This window comes from Hetaerina americana, unplaced genomic scaffold, assembly GCF_022747635.1.
Source record: "Hetaerina americana unplaced genomic scaffold, ioHetAmer1.1.p SCAF_38, whole genome shotgun sequence".
In the NCBI taxonomy this organism is placed as follows: domain Eukaryota; kingdom Metazoa; phylum Arthropoda; class Insecta; order Odonata; family Calopterygidae; genus Hetaerina; species Hetaerina americana.
This window is the reverse complement of record NW_027286963.1, coordinates 709,667-730,186: the sequence shown is the minus strand read 5'-3', so window position 1 is coordinate 730,186 and position 20,520 is coordinate 709,667. Positions and strand designations below refer to the sequence as shown.

Below are 20,520 nucleotides of genomic sequence, written 5' to 3'. Positions count from 1 at the left end.
ACAATGCCTCCAACTGGATTTATAAAGAAATAACGAACTGGGGGTACGCTATTCGAAAAGTTCGCGAACCTTTTGAAAAAGACGTCGCAAATTTGAAAATTGTAAGTTTCTCTCGAATTACGGAAGAAGAGACAAAAGGATGAGACATTCCTTGTTTTTTCCAGGCCTTCGCAATGCACACTTTTACAATCTACCTTCTAGAGTTCCTTGAGAGTACGGGCTGGTTCTCTGGTAAATGTCATGACCTTCAATAATGTCTCGTTTGACGGAGACGGCTCTCTCTATCATTCATATAAAATGGCAATCGCGGAATAGACGCCAGCGCAAAGCACTCCAATTTTCCTCATAAATGCACTCCGGAGCGAAGGAGGAGGAACATCATTAGATCTGGCGTCCGTGGCGAATATAAAAATATATTTTGCGTCTTGCTTGTATGTACTTCATAGCTCCTGAAAATGTAAATAGCCTTTCGAAAGGCTTTCATTACTATTGGCTCCAAGTAAAAAAATAGAAATTATATTACATTATGAAATACTTAACAGCAATTTAAGTTTAACCAGGATTATTTTACATCGTTATTAATTGATAATATTAATAAAATAACTGAAATACCCATAAAATTAGTATGGAGCAAATTTTGATACTTGCTTCATCGTTGCTAAGAACTCTTCGTGTGTTTGGGAAGAATGAAATAATTTCAAGCAGTATATTAAAATATTTATATTAAAGCTTTTTATCAAAGATATTGTAAACGATTTATCCTTAATTTAAGTGAAATTAGTAAGTTCGTGTCGTTATTAATTAAAAATACTACCTAAATAAATAAAAGATAAATTATGAAATACGATTAAACAGCGAGTTGTTATAACATGATTCGCCGTTGCTAAGGACGCTTCGAGTGCTCGTGAATTAAGGAATTTTCTTATTCGGTACATGTAAATCATTAAAATATTATGCATTGTACATGCACGAAGGTATTATTTATTCGACATTGCAAGAATGTAAAAACAGGCAAATTTAAGTATATGTAATGTATCGCTTTGACTTAAAACTGAAAAACAAATGCAAAGTGAAACGTATTTTAGCCAAGGTGCTATTTTCCCTTTAAAGCCATTAGAAATGTAATGGGACTTTAAACAGTTATTTTGAAATGAAGTGAGAAGTCGCGATAAATATGAAAATCATTTACGAAAACGGAACATTAATTTTAAGTATTCCAAATAATAGACATGATTTTTGGTCGGCTTCTAACGTGCGATATATATTTTTATTTAAAGAGGAAATTTTATTTTTTTAATCAAACACACCTATTATCGCAATATTTCGTACGCTTATTCTTTTACATAGTAATATATAAATATATATATATATATACATGTGTGTGTATATATATATATGTGGGGTATAGCGTTGGACTGCTGACCGGAGGGTCCCGGGTTCGATTCCCGGGTAAAGCGGGGATCGAGATGGTGCGGGGGCTAGCGCACTGGCTTCCCACCCAGAGGGCCCGGGTTCAAATCCCGGCGGTGTTGAATATTTCTCGATCCCTCCTTGAGGTGCTTTGTGGAGGGCACTTTGAGTGAGTACGCCGTCCGTCGGATGGGACGTTAAACTGCGGACCCCTTGGCGCCTTTCGTAAAGAGTAGGCTAATGCCGACGCCGGGTTTCTCTCCACCCTTCATCCTTTCCTATCCATCCCCTATGGCGCAAATGACCTCAGCTGTCGGTGGCCTCCCCTCAAAACTACTACTACTACCGAGTAAAGCACTCTGGGCTCCACCCAAGCTAAAGTGATTTTTCGGGTACCAGGTCTTCCTGGGGAACCATAACCGGCACAGGGAAAGGAACTGATCCCCCTACCCTGATGTGTGAATTTTCACACGCCGTATAGGGCTTAGTACTGGGTGATCTCTACCATCACCTACTAAACCGACCTATATATATATATATATACATATAATAGTACTGCTTTCATAATATTTCAAGCTAATATTATTTCATCCATTGCTGATACCCTCTCACCCTCTGCCACACTCCCTCGAGGTGGTTTGCGGTGTGTTTCGTGAACATAGATGTATTCGGATGTAGACGAATTCCGTTCGTACTTAGGATTTTTAAAGTTGAAATGAATAGGTCGCTCACATTTAACTTGCCATGATTTCCCTTACGGAAATACGATGGCTTTCAAGGAAATAACTAACGTTTCGGCTTAGCATGACTATGGGTTCGGTTAGAGTCATCATTTTGGTGTCTAAACATCCCTACACTCAGTACTCATCCTGAACTTGTAAGGTGCAGACTATGGTTGTCCTATTTTGCTCACTGCGAACTGTTTAAATATGCGTTTCAACAGAAAATACCGCGACTTTTCAGCGTATCTCAGCGGCAAGAAAAAATTTGATAATATCAGTGATTATCAAGTCAGTTGTTTCGCCAGCGAGTTAAACAAAGGACACGTCGCGACTCCTAGATTTCACCTAAAATGGAGGATGAATTTATTCTTTGAAGGAGTGTTTTCAAAGGGAGAATTAATCTTTCCTAAACTCTTAAGCAAATGACAGTCGACCAGGTCTTAATAAAAAAAATTAAACTTACATCGTCCAATATAAAAGTTATGTGCATGATTTTATTGCGACGCGACTATCCATGGCAGCACGGTAAAACCGGTTGGGAAGTGTGGTAATGGGTGTGCCCTTCTAACGCAACCAGTCGTAAGTTTGCTCCGAGCAGTCTGAGAAGAAAGGCGTGCCTCCGCGTGAAGTGTGTTTTTTCACTTTGCAACGCGGCGCGATGGAGCGTTGCGTAGCGTTGGATATGGACATAACAATGCCCCCGGCCACACGCCCTTCATCGTTACCTACTTCCTGGCCCGGAGCACCACCCCCGTTGTTCCCCAGCCCGCTTACAGTCCCGAAAACATTGGGAAACTGTGGAACAAAGCCAAAAGTATGTTCCAACGTTCCTGAGAGTCATCCCCGTCGAGAAGTTTTACGGTGCCTTCCAGGCGTGGCAGACACGTCTCCGCATGTGTATTGAAGCAGATGGAGAGTATTTTGAAGAATTACAAGCATTTTTACATGAACGCAAATCAATTAATCTATTTTTCCCAGATAATGGGCATTTGTTTTATATTTTACCCTATATAATGGTGCCCCCCTCTTCAAAGGTTTGCCTCGAGTTGTTTTTACTACCAAATTATGAAAGTATATGTATGACGACATGCTTTATTGTATTTTATTTAATGCGGATGCTTATGTGATCCCTTGACAATAAGATTCAAAAGCCTCTACGTAGGTAATGGTAACAAACTACCGCAGCAATAGTCGGTTTTCATCATACGAAAAGTGCTGAATGGTAACCTTGGGTAGTAATGGTAAATTTTTTACCTTGTTTCAGTTATACCAGAAAGGATAATAGACGATTATTTGTACTACGTGTTTTTTTCCAAGGCTTTCCCACCCTCCCCTTTCTCTCGTTAGTTGTTTTTAAGAGCTCGCTACATATTGATCGATTTCCGAATTTTCAGACGCGTCGCATCTCGAAAAGTGGCCGACGGAAATTTATCACATCGCTGTGGACCATTAAGAGAGATTTCTCTGTATTACAAACATGCAGTAGCCGTAAACATTTGTGCCTATTTGCGAAACGGAAGGATGAATTCAAATGTAATACGAGGGACTGACTCGCGAACAAAAGAAATCTCTTCGGCGATACGGAAAACGTCATTTCAAATGTCAAAAAAAATAGAGAATCAAACATTTCCAAGAAACAAAATGTCAGATGTCAAAAAAAATTAACAAATTTTTTCGCACAGTACATTTTATTGACAAAAAAACCTTTTGTAATCTACCTATTCTTGGACAAAAAAGGGACTAGTTATAAAAATGTTTCTTTATTTTTGTTTTGAAGTCAGATGTTAGATTGAAATTTTTACGAAATAAATTGTTTCGCTGGACCATTTTTAACACCAGATCATCAACGGACTGGAAGGTTCAGAACGGCGGAATAAACCCACAGAGACTAATCGAAAAAAAAACGATGAGATGACGAATATAATAACAAAATAAGCCAGAATGTTTCACCTTTAATACAATCAATGTTGCCCTCTTCCCTCTCCCCCAAAACCCCACTACCCAAAACCACAAAAGGTGTTCTTTCCCTTTAAGTGTCCACCCTCCCCTCTCTCTCTCTTTCTCTTCCCTCATCGGGGCTGGTGTCGCAACACCTCTGGTGTCCCATTCGCTCCTGCATTGGAGATGAAACCATGTTAACCAGGTTTAGGTCAATTTAACATGAGAGAGGCTCTGATGCTTAGGGTCGTGAATTTCCTATCCTTTGGTTAGTAGCAATTTGAAGGCTACATAAAATAGACGCACACAAGTTAATGTATACATACAGGTATGTGCATATATGTATATATATATATATATATATATATATATATATATATATATATATATATATATATATATATATCGATTATACGGAAACACACACGAGCAGTAAAATATTTGGACGGCAAAATAGAACACAATAAAATAGTAACATTTAAAAGGACACTCACACGGTAAATTGTTTGAGCTTTCGGCCTTATCTGAGGCCTTCTTGAAGTTAGACTTGAAGAAGGCCTCGGAGAAGGCCGAAACCTCAAACAATTTACCGTGTGAGTGTCCTTTTAAATGTTACTATTTTATTTGTGTTCTATTGTGCCGTCCCATTATTTTATATAAATATATATACACACATACATACATATACACATATATATGTGTGTGTATATATATATACATACATACATACATATACACATATATATGTATATATATTTATGGGTCGTGGTAGTCCAGGGGGTGGAGCGCTGGACTGCCAGCCGGAGGGTCCCGGGTACGATTCCCGGGCAAGGCACTCTGGGCACCTGCAGCTCCACCTAATCGATGTGATTTGTCAGGTACCAGATCTTCCTGGGAAACCATAACCGGCACATGGAAAGGAACTGGCCCCCCTACCCTGTTGTGTGAATTGTCACACGCCGTATAGGGCTTAGTACTGGGTGAACTCTAACATCACCTACCAAACCGACCCTCGGGTTGATTACTGTGTTTCTGGTTTTTTTGTATATATATATATATATATATATAATAATAATATATATATTCATACATATATATTAGTTTGTGTGCTTCTATTTAAAGCAGCCCTTAAATTGCTACTTATTATATGCAATAGTACTTCTGTTTCTTCCGATGAAGACGGAACTAAATTCCATGAAAAATTATCAAGAAATACCGAGAGAGTGTTCTTTTTATGTGTTCTTATATTGTTTGTTGCTGTCCAAGTTTTTTATTCAACACTTCCGTGATACTTCGACGAAATCATCTATATATATATATATATATATATATATATATATATATATATATATATATATATATATATATATATATATATATATATATATATATGTATAGTATACGAGGGTGGGCTGAAAAGTTTCCAACCTCGATATATATGTATATATATATATATATATATGTATATAAATTTGAGAAAAAGTGTCTTGTATCTTTGTTAGGTCGTAAAATTTTCAGAACACCCATGTATATATAGCGTGTCCGTAGATATGTCTTTATATTTACGCATAAGTGAATACGTATGAATAATAAACCTGGTGCCTCCATACCACACAGATACAGATGTTTTTTTTCGTATTTATTGATAATCGATAGTGCATGAAATTATAATGAATAAGGAAATACGGGATGGTCTCGTTTGTTTTTCCGCGTAAGTAAAAATATAGGTTGAATAAAGGACCTCGTCTCTCTCCATGCAGTTGACCTGCATTAGCCTGAACAAGACAACAAAGTGGTGATCCGACGAATTGAAAAGCCCATTCGAGGAAACATAAAAGAAGTGAAAAATCTCCCGTTTGAATATTCAAGGGATGGTCCATTACGGGACTCCATTACAGGCTAGGCTCGGGGCTAATTGTCTCTGAATTATTGCCGCGAGCCGACTCCGGTATTCAGGTCGATAAATACGGACGTAGTGCCGCTGGCCTGGTAGCACAAAGACCGAAGGCTCGAATCTCTCTCTGTCTATCGCAGGACGTTGTGTTGACCTAAGCTGTATCGGACGGCCTCTGTGCGATATCACGTCATGTGGTCATAGGCTGGAGGAGAAGGGTAGAAACCCATAAGCTAATACTATTACCTGTGATCTCCCGATATGGTACTTCTCCGTGAAATAATTACGATAAAACACGCGATACTGGTTTCAGTATTATTGGCGCGGTACTATTCTCATGCAGATCATGAACGGCAAAGGCAAAAGTTTCACCGAAGTGTCCATTTCATATTTTATCTCAACTCTTAATTTCATGTTTTTTTCAACTCTTAATTTTTAATTTTTAAAGTTTAAATGGCTTCGCTCCCTTACGCTGGATCAATTTGTGAGATCTGGATGATAATCAATTTGTAAAAAAATTGAGGATGATTGACACTATTCTCTTATTTTTATGATATTGTTATATTTCCTTAGTGTCCATCATTATAAGTGATTAAAGAGGCATGGGAAGAACTGGATGTAGGAATGAAAGTCGGCAGGGAATCGATAAAATCAGTTAGGTTTGCTGATGGCCGTGCTTTAGTTTGTCAGTCAGCCAAGGGGTTTTGACCGTTGCTGAGTGAATTGGAAATTCAATGCGATAGATATGCAATGAGATTCAATATTAATAAATGCAAAATAAAAACAAAGGTAATGCGATTTTCTAGAAAGAAACAGGCCCAGCTTAACATTAAAATAGGAGGGCAAAAACTAGAGCAGGTAGAACAGTTTACGTATCTCGGTAGTGTTTTGGACCAACACGGTCAAAGTAGTAGGGACGTAAGGAGAAGAATTGCGCTAGGCAAAGAGGCTTTCACAAGGAGGAGGGAGTTGATAACAGGGACGTTGAGTAAGGATATTAACAAAAGACTCGTAAAAACTTTGATATGGAGCGTAGCTATGTACGGTGCGGAAACGTGGTCATTGAAGCGGTGGAATAGACGTAGATTGGAGGCTTTTGAAATGTGGGTATGGAGAAGAATGGAGAAGGTGAAATGGACAGAGAAGAAAACAAATGAGGAAGTACTAGGTATAATGATGGGTGAGGAGAAGGGTTTGTTGAGAGAAATCCTAAGGAGGTAGGAAAAATGGATGAAGGGGCGTATTGACCGGCAGCGTGATGTTGAAGACTGTAATTGAGGGGAGAATCTTAGGCAGACGAGGAAAGGAAAGGAACAGGATAGGGATGTTGGACGGGATGAAGGGGGGAAGAAAGTACTCAGAGATGAAGAGGGACCTGATTTAGAGTAGGATGCTGGATTGTGCTTTGTTTTGTAAGGAGTCAAAATATTAATTTGGTTGTTGTAACCATCCAAAAACCTACCTTAACCGATAGATTACCTTTTAATAATAATAATTTTTATATTCAGAAAAAAATATCTTTCGATATACAAAGAAATACCTTTTAGTTTTTGATGGAAAGGAAACTAATATACAGAAGTGTTTGAAAGACTTTAGTTTTGGCAAAAGTATTGGATTTTTTTTTCTCAACTAATGTTGAAGATATGTTTTAGTTTTTGGTGTTGAGATTTTTTCGGAAATTATTCAAGTGTTTTTCACTTTAAAATAAAGCCGATTTGTTCGTAATTAGCTTCTGGAGAAACGCTATAAATGCATTATCATTGAATAAGAATACAAGTAAGCATATTTTATTAGAATTAACTTAAAAAACATCCATATTAAACATAATTTACCAATCAATGTTTACAAAAACGTATGCTGCTTTGTTCCCAAACAAATAAACACTTCTTATAAACGGTGAGTGCGTAGACTCTCAATGTGCCATGAGAACGATCGAATTTCACGAATTTCTTATCAAAATCTAGAGACAATATCGTCCATCATTGTCATAATTAATAAATATTGCTGTAAATATTAATAAAAATTAATTTTTAATATCATATCTACCAAACAAACATGAGATGTGTTTTGTCTTCCATGTTCTCTTCACGCCGTCAAGTCCGAAACGATATCACGTACGCCATGTTTCATTTCCAAGTACCTCGAAGACGAATTCATTTTGAGACGAACAGTGTGTTTTTTTCAACCAGGTGAACACGAAAGAGCAGAAGTTTTTAATTTCTATTTAAAAAAACAAGCCTAGTTGGTTCCGGATTTCCGGTACACCATCTCCCTTAACTCGGACAAATCATTGGCCTAGTCCAGCCTCGCGTGACCTGCATGCCTCCCTATCCCTATCGCTATATCTCTCTCTCTCTCTTCCTTATCTCAAGAATGCTTTCTAACATAGTCCTAAGAGAATACACAAACAGAGAGATGCGATACATCAAGAAGAAGGGCAAAATCTTCTTCAAAAGTTAATATTTTCCAATGGAATTATAATCGAATACAATGTTTTCCATTTTAATTACTGAGAGATGATCCTAAAGATTTATCCGGAGACAAATATTCGAATGGAGAATTGAGAAAGAATGTCACTGCCTCAGGGAAAACTTCAATAAGGGGGAAAAATTGATATGCAATCCATCATTTGTATGATATATCGGCTCCCCCTTCCTCCAATCACGTGATCAATCGATTTTATTGCCAATCTTCATCATTGTGGCATACGTGAAACGCTAAAAACGTAACGAGCGACTTTGAAAAGAATGGATACATCCCATTCCTTTTCATTGCTCGACATTACTATATGTCACTTGTTTCATATCCAAATTGCATCATCGTCATGTTTTTCATTTACTAAGTTAAATTCATCAGCAAAATAGTATATGATCTTTCGGAAATGGTCACAATGACTCATGGAGCATAGATCTGTTAAAGTATTGCCATTGTATCTCCCATATCAAAGACATATCCCCGTAGAACCATGAGCGAGTAATCAATACGACATTAGTTTTTTTCCTAACATATCCATTTTGTTATTTTCATACCATCTCGTTAACCACTGTCAAGAGGCTCCTATGATGGTTGAAGCGATGACCCGTGGGTCATCAGTTTGTGCTCCAAATAAGTGCCGAATTTCTGTTTGATTCATTGGATATAATATTTTCAGATAATTATCCCATCCAATAAAATAAGTATGCATCAAAGATGGACGACTTATTCGGTACAATATATGTGTGTTTGCCATTTTGCGTGTTTTCGTGTTTCAACGTGCATGTTGTTTTTATACGAGGGTGGTCTGAAAAGTTTCCGGCCTCGAAAATTTCAGAAAAATTCAGAAAAAATGTTTTGTATCTTTGTTAGGTCGAAAAATGTTCAGGCCACCCACGTATATATGTATATAGATATATATATATACACCCACGTTTATATATATATATATATATATATATATACTCATATATACAGAAACATATATAAGGAAAAGGGATAGGAACACGTATAAAGGACGAACACAATAGAGGTGGGGAAGGCGGAATCGAACGGATCACAAGAGTAAAAATATCTCCTCAACCGGGACTCGAACACCGGATCTTTCCACTTGCCGGGCGGATGCTCTTAACCACTTGAGCTATCGAGGATATGTAATTTACCCTGAGATCCGTGGGTCTTATATTTCGCCAAGCGCCCCGATTCTTTAGCCAAGAGATGGCGTCAGGGGGCTGTTTCACCCACCAAAGGAGAAATAGACAATACACAAGAGGAAAGGACAGTGGTTAGAATTCATACAACATCATACAGGAAAAGAACAGTGCGTTTCGTGGCACGCATAGCCATAAGAAAGAGATGAGCCACATTGGCCAAATACACATTCAAACACGAAATCCTGCCAAACGGCGAATAAATACTCATATATACAGAAACATATATAAGGAAAAGGGATAGGAACACGTATAAAGGACGAACACAATAGAGGTGGGGAAGGCGGAATCGAACGGATCACAAGAGTAAAACACACCCACGTTTATATATATAAACTTGGGTGGCCTGAAAAGTTTTCGACCTAACAAAGATACAAGATTGCCGTGTTTATGGTATACAGTATATACTTATATACATATATATAGGGATGGTAGAGATCACCCAGTACTAAGCCCGACGACGTGTGAAATTCACCCACCAGGGTAGGGGGGCCAGTTCCTTTCCCCGTGCCGGTTATTGTTTCCCAGGAAGTTCTGGTACCCTAAAAATCACATAGCTTGGGTGGAGCTTGCCTTGAGGATAGTGCCTTGCCCGGGAATCGAACCCGGGCTTCTCCGATCAGGAGTCCAACGCTCTACCCCCTGGGCTACCGCCACCTACACACATGATACGGGTATATATATATATATATATATATATATATATATATATATAGTATATATATATAAATTCGTGGTATATATATAAATATATATATACATTTGGGTGGTATATATATATATATATATATATATATATATATATATATATATATATATGTATGTGTGTGTGTGCGTAGATGTTGTAAAAGATAGTTGCAATAATTAATTTGATATTAATTAAGATTTTACGGAAAATCGGAGAAATTCCGTCTTCCCTTTCTCAGCCTTGGATTTCTCCCAAAAGTCCTCTCTTCTCCCCTTTCACCTAGCCTAGCACTTACTCTTTTATTTTTCTTTTTGCCCTTTTTTACCTTTTCCATCCTTATCTCCACATCCACATCTCCATTTCAGGCCTATAATCTTTCATCAACGACCAAGTTTTTGAACCGAGAAAAAATAAACACCACATAAAAATTTGTACTCATATTTTCTTAGCATCCTTCACCAACGTCCCTTTTATCAATACCTTTCTTCAACGACCAAGTTTCTGAACCGTAAAAAAAATAAACACCGCATTAAAATTTTCACTTATATTTTCTTAACATTCCTAATCAACGTCCATATCATCATTCCTTCTTCCTTAAATAACACAGTTTCAAGTTTCGCAACGTTTGAGATCCTTCACGATGAAAGAAGACGCTTCTTTTCCAAAGTGAGTATTTTTATTACGACCTAGGTTTCGTCACAGCGTAACATCTTCAGTTAAAATTAAAGTATTCGATTCTAATCTAATCCAATCTAATCTTAGATTCTAATTTTACCTGAAGATATTACGCTGTAACAAAACCTAGGTCGTACTCGTAATAAAAATACTCCATGTAGAAAAGGAAACTGTCTTCTCTTCTCCTTGCAAAGGCGTCTTTCCTTAACGCAATCCTCCCTTGTACGTTCTTGCCGCTTCGACTATTTGGTTCAGAGCACTTCCAAGATAGGCAAACTCTTCCCCCTGTTTCTAGCTACGTGCCATCCCTTATAAATCTTAACTTAAGTCTTCCACCTTCTCGAAAACCTCTTAAATTCTGTATTATTTACATTGACTCTCATCCATATCTGTTGTACTGAATTTCATATGCGCTAAGCATTGATTGTATCATCTTGTAAAGGTAGCTATGAATTTTGTAATTCCGCAAATTTAACTGATTTTATGGATTCCCCACGTTTTTCAATATATATTTTAATAAAGCTTCCATTTTTAAAGTCCTGTATTTTGTCCAAGTTAATGGTTTTTATCTTAAGTAGCCACCCTTCCTTCTGGAACTCTTCTATAATTTGAGAACAATTCAAGATTTCCTTTATCTAAATTTTCGTTTCATTCCCTTCTTCAAAACATAACAGTGTCTTAACCAGTTACTCTTTCTTATTTAATAATAATAATACGCTAATACGTTTACGTGGTCATTAATTGATAATATACTCTTGCTTTTACAATCAATTTTGAGAAAATATTTTAAATTTTTATTTCGTTTTTTATTCTGGCCATCTTAAACGTTTTATTGGTTGTTAATTGCTGAAAGAGACCTTGGAATTTTGATTAAGGTTTATTTTCAAATGGAAACTTTCATTTCTTCATAAAAGCCTTTTCTTTATATGATCTGAACACACTTTTTTAAGATTTGCCCTTTGTTATCCTCACCTTTTTTGCATTTTACGTGAACAAATATGGCTACTTGTATGAACAGCTAGGAACGACTTTGTCACAGAATACGAAACATTAAAAGAAATAAATAGTAGACTGAAGACTATTTTCTCAACTGAATCCAATAACAACGGTTTTAAAAAGAAAGATACACCTCCAAGCGATCAGGACGAAATGAAAGGAATATATAGTTGTGTTCTGGTGTTTAATTTCCTACTTTTTAGAAAACTCCTGTGGTTTTCTCATACTCGCAGATGATTTACCGAGACGTAAAATTAATTTTTTTTCCTTCTCGTTCAACCACATAAAAGCCCAAAAATTATACCATGAGTTTTAATATCGTGCGCTTTGTGTGAAAAAAGAACAACTTCCAAAGGGATGAATTATATATAAGGTTAATTAAACATCTCAAAACTACGATGCGGTGAATCGTTCGTTTGAAATGTATCTATTAGACCATCGGGCGGATCGTTCTTCCTTTTTTTTCATCGACATGAATACGTTTCAAACGCTATTTTAGACAAAGCGTTTCGGAAAAAGGTAACTAAAAAAAATATTCGAAAACCTTAAGCCGAATGAAAAACAAGAATGAAACTTTATGTATTACGAATATTTCAAAGCGTGTGGGGAAAAAAATAAATTTTTCATCGTGTGCCATCTGCCAAAGTCTGGCGGTCTTAATGAGCTTTCGTTTTATGCAGCCACCAGTCGCTTTTCTCTGAATACCACGATACTCTAATGGCACATCTAAAAAAAAACTCCTAATAGCTCGGAAAGGGAATAAAAATATATGCAAAAAACAGAAAATTATAATAACAAGGAAAGAGCATAAAGGACGGAAGCAATCACTACAAGGAAGCATTGAGATAACAATAACTTTGATAAGGTCAAAATGCCCCGCCGTGCTCACGCAAATCATATGAGCGAGAGATTTCACGTAAAATGTAATGACACGAGAATTCATGCGTAAAAAAGATATCATTCTCCCAGTCAAGTTGAAGTTCAAGCTCAGTTTCCTCCTCGATATTTTTTCCAAAAGCAGTCACCTATGTATTTCGTGGATTCTGAACCGTGGTATAAGGAGAATTGGACAAGTTGTGTAATTTACACGCGTTTTCTTAGAGTTTATATCTATTGTCGAAAAAAAAATTTGCAAATGTTCCATTCAAATTTTAATCGATAAGTTAATTGCTCATCTGACTGAAGCAGCAATCCGCAATTCGAGACAGCTGGGTCAAATCTCGCTGGAGACAAGTGATTTTTCGAATTTATATATATATATATATATATATATATATATATATATATATATATATATATATGCTTTCATAGACGTAACACGGAAGTGCCGAATAGTACAATACACAGTAACACATAATATAGAAACACAAAAAAAGAGAACACTCACACGTATTTTCTTGATATTTCGACGGAAACAATCCGTCTTCCTCTGAAGATATAGAAGTAATGACTGTCATTACTTCTATATCTTCAGAGGAAGACGGATTGTTTCCGTCGAAATATCAAGAAAATACGTGTGAGTGTTCTCTTTTTTTGTGTTTCTATATTATGTGTTACTGTGTATTATATATATATATATATATATGTATATATATATTTATATTTATATATATATATGTATATATATATATATATATATATATATATATATATATATATATATATATATACATACGCAATCCATAAACTCAGTAATCAACCCGAGGGTCGGTTTGGTAGGTGATGGTAGAGTTCACCCAGTACAAAGGCCGACGGTGTGTGAATATTCACACATCGGGGAAGGGGGGGCCAGTTCCTTTCCCTACGCCGGTTATGGCTTCCGAGTAAGATCTGGTACCCGAAAAATCACATAGCTTGTGTGGAGCTGCAGTTGCCCAGTGTCTACCACCTGGACTACCGTGACCGTATATATATTGCATATACACATATATACATATATCGTAATTTACCCCAATACTTTTGTTACAATGAAAAAATCTTCGATAAATTCCCAATTATTTAACATTTGTATGGTCTTAAGTCGATTAACAGAACGCTTTTATGGCTGTTCCTTATTTTTCATATGCTTGCATTTCCTTTCAATGTATGATGATGGTTGTATCAAGATTGATAAATAAAAATCTCCGTTGAATACGATGGCACAAATAGTAAAGGGTATAGTTTAGTAATTACCGCTGGACAAAAATACTTGGAAAATGAATTTAAGTTTAAATTTAAAATGGATTCGGGTTTTACTGCAGGCTCAGGGGGAAAGATTTTTTAAACCGTTAATATAAAAAATATTTAACCGAAAGAAGAAATTTATCTTTTCGGTAGTGGGGTGTAGTTTACTCACGTCCCAAATGTCGATGAAAGCCCTTTGTTCCGCAGGGCCGACCAACGGCTCCATTCTGCTCGCTACAGCTGCCGCCGCGGCCTCCTCTTCCTCCTGAAGAACCCTATCCAGGTCCGCACCAATATTCTCCACCCCACCCGCGTTCCCATGGTGACCTCCTCCTCGTCGTTTACCACTACCAGATTTCTTCCTCTCCACCTGACACTCGATCACCCCTCCGTTACCTCCACTTCCGCCACCCTCAATGAGCTTCACCTTGTCCCCAATGTCCGGAATGACCTCCTCCGGGGCTACTTCAACATGCACAACCGCATCCTCCTCAGACTTGACCTTCTGGCTGTCACGCCTCTGCTGACCGTGGGTGCTGGAGGTCGCCGAGTGGTAACTGCTCGAGGCCTCGCTGATTTTCTCGATCCCCGAGCCCTTGGATGCCGTGCTACTGCTGCTTGGGGACACCAGCTCCTTGCGGGCGAGGGGGCCAGGGACTCCGAGATCAAGTCTTCCTGGTGGTAGGTTCTTCTGTGGTCTACCCAAGAGTCCCGCCTCCGACTCCCATACCCTTCCGCCGGCGGGAGCGACGACCCCACCGCGCCAAGCCGTCTCGCTGCCCCACTCCGAGCGCCACTCCTTTCCGAAAGCGGCGACCTCCCCCAGTCTGCCCTTCGCGACCCCGCCCTTGTGGGCAAGCAGGTCACTCCCGGCGCTGCTCCACCTCTTGTCCCACTCAGGGTCCTCCGACGCCGCCGACACCGGCGCCGTGGAAGAATCGTCCTCGGGGTCGTCCCCACTCCTGCGCACTGGACGTGCCTGGGCCTGACTCCATGTGGCGCTCCTGGCCCTGCTAGCGCCGCAGGGTACGACATTGCTTTCGGCCGTCGTGTCAGAGATGATTGAACCCTTGCGACTGGACGGTTCCCTTCCGGGTCCCCCTTCTGAGGTTCCGCTCCGGACTGGGGCTCCGTTTCGAGGCAATACCTCCGAAGATCCGGCCCCCTTACCGTTGCTGACTGCCACCACGTGGGCGGTCAAATTTGGACTGCTAGTCCGTTGCTTCTCCTTTGCCCTCTCCGCGGCAGGCAGGACGGCTTCCGACTTGGAGAGATCCTTCGGCGAGGGTCTGCCGGCCGTCGTCTGGACACCAGGTCCGGCAGGGGGCGCCACCACTTGTGCGTGCGTTGTGGGAGTCTGTACTTTGATATTCGGGCTGCTGGTCACCTGTTTGTCTCCCTGGTCACTGCTGACGACTGGAATAGTGTGGGTGGCTGCCGGGAGGACCATCTCGGACTTGGAGTATTGCTGTCTCAGGTCCCGGCCCCGATCTCCGCCCCTCACGAGGATGGCCTCCTGTCTGGCCTCCTGGAGTTTCTGTACGATGGTCTTGTGTTCCGTGGGCGTTCTGGAAGAGGTCGTCCCGTTCGATGTCACGGAGGGTGGGAAGGCCTCCACCCGGGTGGACGATGTCGGCGAGGTCTTGGCCTGTTCCCCATTATCTTTCTGGGCAACTGCTTCGATGGAGGGCCGCACCGATTCTTTCGCCATCACCGCCTCCGCTTCGTTCTTTCCCTTCTTGGGGTCAGTCGGAGAAGATGCTGCTTTCTTACCATTGTTCAGTTGCCTTTCCCTGGATAAGTTTCCTTGGGACTTTGCCTTCTGATCCAGTCTCTCGCTCCCGTTTGGAAGTTTCTGGCGATGCTCCGTCGTGCTGGGTACAACTTCGTTTCCTTTTAGAGCGCTCGTGAGTTTGACCTCGCCTGATTTCTGCTTGTGGAGTTTCGCATCCTTCGACTCAGAATGCTCTCCTTTGTCAACTACAGACTCAGATTTCTTTGGGTCCATCGGTTTAACTTTCTGGGCATCATCTCGCTGTAGTGAAACGCCACCTGATGATACTCCGGCAGGTATTGAAGGGATGACTGGAGCCTTCTCCGTATCCCCGGGGCTCTTTACCTTCTTGTCCCTGGCAACCACACCACCTACCTCAGGCCTTGTTGAATCCTGCGAGACCTGAGATATAGGTTTGATCTGCTTTTCCTTTGTTTCAGCTACGTCCGATTTTGATGGTGATGTTTGTTTGGAAGGGAGCTCGACCGAAATCGAAACGGCAGTTTTTTCCGTCGGCGGCGTCTTTATTTTCGCTGGAACATCCTCCGACTTCAGTGGTTGAGAAGTGGTGGACGGAGGCTTTTTCATCCCAACATCCTTCGTCTCCGACTTGCTCTTAGGTCTTTCTTGCACGGCAACCACTTTTGCCGGCTCTATAGGAGAGACCTTTCCAATCGACGGTGTCGTCGTATCGGCCTTGGCCTCCGTCCGCAGCGCAGTGGGAGAGGATTTTTCGGGCTGATCAATGATCCCCGACCCGGGTCTCTGGTCTTTGGGAGAGGTTGCTTTACCTGCGATTGGAGACTTTTTTGAGTGATCCTCATCTGTCTTAGATTTTGGACCGGCCAAATCTTTGACGCCCTCGTCCCTATGCTTCGCGGCGGTCCCCTCTGGTTTTGACACTACTGGTTTCTCGACCTCTGGAGACTTGCTTTTGGTCGAAACTCCTTCAGTTTTCTTGGGAAGTATCACGGCTGATTCTTTGACCCCCGAGTCCACCGTCTTCCGACCAGAATTCTCTTGTATCGCTATCGACTTGGAGGAAATAGGTTTTTCAATGTCGGGCGATTTTATCTTCTCTGTCTGGTTCTGAGCTTTCGCCGTCGGGAAAGCCCCGGTTTCTTTCTTTTCCGTCTCTTTGACCTTTCTCCCGGGAGGGACCTGGTCTAACTTCGAGGAGGGAATCGACTTTTCGCCAATCGGCGATTTCCTCCTCGAGGCCTCTTGAGCATTTTTCGAGTTCATGGTGGTGGGTTTAGTATCTTCTGGGGGTTTCTTCTGGCTCGACTGCTCAGGTTTGGGTGACGCCTCACTGGATAGCTCCCCACCGCCACCTACCCCAACCTTCACCTTGCGATCCGTTTCTGTCGTCGAGGAAGCTGATTTCTCTTCAGGCGGAGATGATTTTCTCTTCGCGGTCTCTTGAGCCTTCTGTGCAGGAGAAACGATAGCACCATTTTTTTCCGAAACCTTCGCCTTCCGATTCAGTGTTCCAGTAGACACTTCCACTTTGGGGTCAACCTTCTTTTCTACAGTCGGGGATTTCCTCTTAGACGTGTCCTGAGCCTTCTTCACTGCAGCACCCGCCAAATCCTTCGTTCCCCCGTCCTTCAACTTCTGATCTGCGGTGGCAGAGGGTGAAACTGACTTGGAGGACATCGATTTCTCAACAGTCGGAGACTTCCTCTTGGAAGGTTCTTGAGCCGTCTGAGATGCTCCGCCGGAGGCTTGATCTCCGGCCCCCCCATCTTTCAACTTCCGAGCCGACGGTCCAGAAATCGTTTCGGGGACCTTCGAGGGAACTGATTTTTCACCAGGGGACTTCTTTTTGGTATTGTCTGGAACCTTCCGGGACGTAGGCTTTGCATCGCTTGTCGTTTCTTTAGCTTTCCGATCATCTCCGGTCGTTTCAGTCTTACTGCTCACATCTTCTTTTCCTCTCCCTGCCGCTTTGTCCTCTCTGGACTCGACGGTAGTTGATTTTTTTGCGGTGGGCTTCTCCTGTTGCCGCTGCTCCACTTTCGTCTTGACCGCCGGTGCAGACGAAGACGACGTCGGCTGGGTAAGAGAGCTGGGTGCGCTCTTCGGCGAGCCGGCGGATGTCGGTGTTATCCCTGCGGAAGACCCCAACGGACCCGCCACTGCTGGAGATGGAGTTCCCTTTGGACGGGTAGTCTCCTGGGTGGCGATCCCGGCGACCGCCGCCTCCTCTCCCCGCCGCACACCAGCGACTCCCTCCCCGCTCATTCTCCCGGGAGCGACACCACCACCACCGCGATCGGTCGTCACCTCTCCGGGCGCCGACCTTCCGGCCGCCCCGGGCGGACCCCCCGAGCCAACGGCATCCGCCGTTCCTCCCCTTCCAGCGGACCCCGGCCCCGGGCCGCGGGCTTCACCTCCTCCCCCACGGCCTTGACCTTCGACCCTCTCCAGTGGACCCTTGTTCAGCGGCGCGTCGACTGCCCCATTCCCCACCCCTCCCCCACCCCTTCCGCCCCCGACCCCCTCAATCTCTCACCACCCTACTGCCCCTCTTCCTTTTCCGCTACCAATACCCTCTTTCCCCACCCTCGTCTGTCTTTTTTTCCCCCGGTACCTATCCACTTACCACCCCCTCTCTCCCCACACACACCCTTTTCCAACCCCTTTTATTGTAGGGAATGCACTTCCTTCGCGATTGGGAGAAAGGAGTCGGAAATATATATATTTATATACCTTCTTTATGTTGGTATGGAGTTTTCTGGTGTGTTCACGGTTATATCCGTAGGGTAAATGTGCTGACGGATGTGAATTTCCTCTCTTGGCGGATTGAACGGGGGAATCACTGGTGGATCTTTTCTTCCCCTTCCTACTCCACCAACCCTTCTCGTCGTGTCTCCCTCGTGGGAGTGGGGGCGCTCTTCTCTTCTTGTCCCTCTTTTTCCTCCACAGCGCACTCAAGAGCACGGCACACACGGAAAGAAGGAGTGGGGCCTCTTTGCAACCTCCTTCCCCACCCAACTCCTTGCTTCCTTCTCTTAGCGCGGTCTCTTAATCGCTTCCCCCCACCTCACCTTATCTCACCCCACACCACCCTCCCCCTCTTTAAAATCCTCCTCCCCTTCCCCCCCTCCCTTGCAGCAGTTTCCAAACAAGGGCGTCTGCGAAAGTGGAGCACCAATAGGGGGTGTGAGGATGTGTGTTGGTGGAGGGAGGGGGGGTTGAGAGAGAGAAGGGGTCTGGGAGGGTGGAAATGGGGTGAGAGGGGGATTTTGGAGGCTGTTTCTTACTTTAAGGAGCTAGTCTGCTTAATCGGCCTTCTCCCTTTCTGTAGGGAGGATGAAAAAGCAATGCGCGAAAAATAATATATATTTGCTCCTCTCCAATCAAAATCAATCGACGTGCACAGGGTTTCTTTTTTGTTTTTTTTTGAAGAGGATGGTACGAGATTTTCCGTTTCTGAAGAGGCAAGGAGAGAGGAGACGGGGAAATATATCAATGAGGTTATCGATGGTCGGGCACGAATGTAGGTGTGTATATGCAAGGACTCTCGCGTGTGTTTGCTGTTCAAGTTTTCCCTTTAGTGTGTGTACATCTATATAAATCTTTTTTTCTTTCTCCTACCGAGGACGAGGTGTTGGACTTTGGGTCACAGATATTAAGGAGGTCAGAAGGAAACGGATATGAAGGAACACTTGCAGGATAAACTATTTTTTATTTGCTCGGATGTTTTCTTTACTATTTCACGATTCCGATTCGCACACTTTCCTTTACTCGTTTTCCATTTTCTTTTCCTCAAGGTAAACTCTTCCCAATTCTTCTCACACGAGGGAGGGAGATGTTTGGAACGAATAATGACAATCAAACAATCATTACTCTCACTTGAGCATTCTTTCTTAGATCACCGTACACTACTCTCTCCGTAACATTCACTCATATGCGCACAAATAAAACACACGCGTAATTGTCGCTGCGGGAGGAATTTCCCTCTCTCTATTCCCTCCCTATCTCTCTCTTTAGATGTATATATGTATCTCTCCTATCCGTTCCTTTCTCTTTGCTTGCCCTCAGTCGAATATATCGGTCGGGATGCTATTAATGATAATGACGGGGAGATAGGTAGAGTAGGATGGAGAGCGGTTGGCGTGGGTGGGGTGTATGGGGATTTGAGATGTGCTTGGAGCGCCACCGCGAGAAACCGAGAGATGGAAATAGGGGGGTGTCAGCACCGGGACCGTCTGGAACCGGACCCCAATTCCTCACTCAAGAGAGAGAGAGAGATGGAATAGATGGGAAGGATTGATGCGGGGTGGTTTGATCGACAGGGGGTTACGAGTGATTGGACTTTCGTGGTGGTGGATCGGAAGTGGGGCACACACACACAAACACACTAGGGTGTCACACGCGAACTAATGAGAAATTGATCGGCATAGGTCAAGGTCACTGAAGAGATGGGGATGGTTTGGTGTGAAGAGAGAGGAGGAGGGTGGTTTTTTTTTGGGATATCGAGTTGGGGGGGGTGGAGGATTAGAGAGAGGTTTGATCTCACCACCGAAGGTGGAGGGAGAGTAAAAAGAGAGAGAGAGAGTTAGAAAGAG

At 42.0% G+C, this 20,520-nt stretch overlaps 2 protein-coding genes across 2 annotated transcripts in view; both read right to left on the bottom strand.

Moving 5' to 3' along the window:
* The window catches only part of LOC139691595 (sodium- and chloride-dependent glycine transporter 1-like), a 290,983-nt gene extending 274,991 nt beyond the window's left edge, over positions 1–15,992 (bottom strand). The window contains exon 1 of the mRNA XM_071589491.1: positions 14,342–15,992. Within this exon, the coding sequence (XP_071445592.1) occupies positions 14,342–15,880 (1,539 nt within the window). The 5' untranslated portion in view covers positions 15,881–15,992. The remainder of the gene's footprint in view (positions 1–14,341) is intronic.
* LOC139691549 (neurofilament heavy polypeptide-like) lies at positions 15,880–18,317 on the bottom strand. The gene is made up of 2 exons (XM_071589422.1): positions 15,957–18,317; positions 15,880–15,907 (listed from the first exon to the last, which is right to left on the bottom strand). The coding sequence occupies exons 1-2, from the start codon at positions 18,188–18,190 to the stop codon at positions 15,880–15,882; spliced, it is 2,262 nt and encodes a 753-aa protein (XP_071445523.1). The 5' UTR covers positions 18,191–18,317.
* Between the last annotated feature and the right edge of the window lie 2,203 nt (positions 18,318–20,520).

What these genes read in the sequence shown, in the direction of transcription:
- LOC139691549 (XM_071589422.1), bottom strand. Translation starts at nt 18,190, where the DNA reads ATGAGCGGGGAGGGAGTCGCTGGTGTGCGGCGGGGAGAGGAGGCGGCG. An exon ending in GGAAACTTATCCAGGGAAAG is followed by an intron (nt 15,908 to 15,956) that starts GCAACTGAACAA and finishes ACTGACCCCAAG; the next exon opens with AAGGGAAAGAACGAAGCGGA.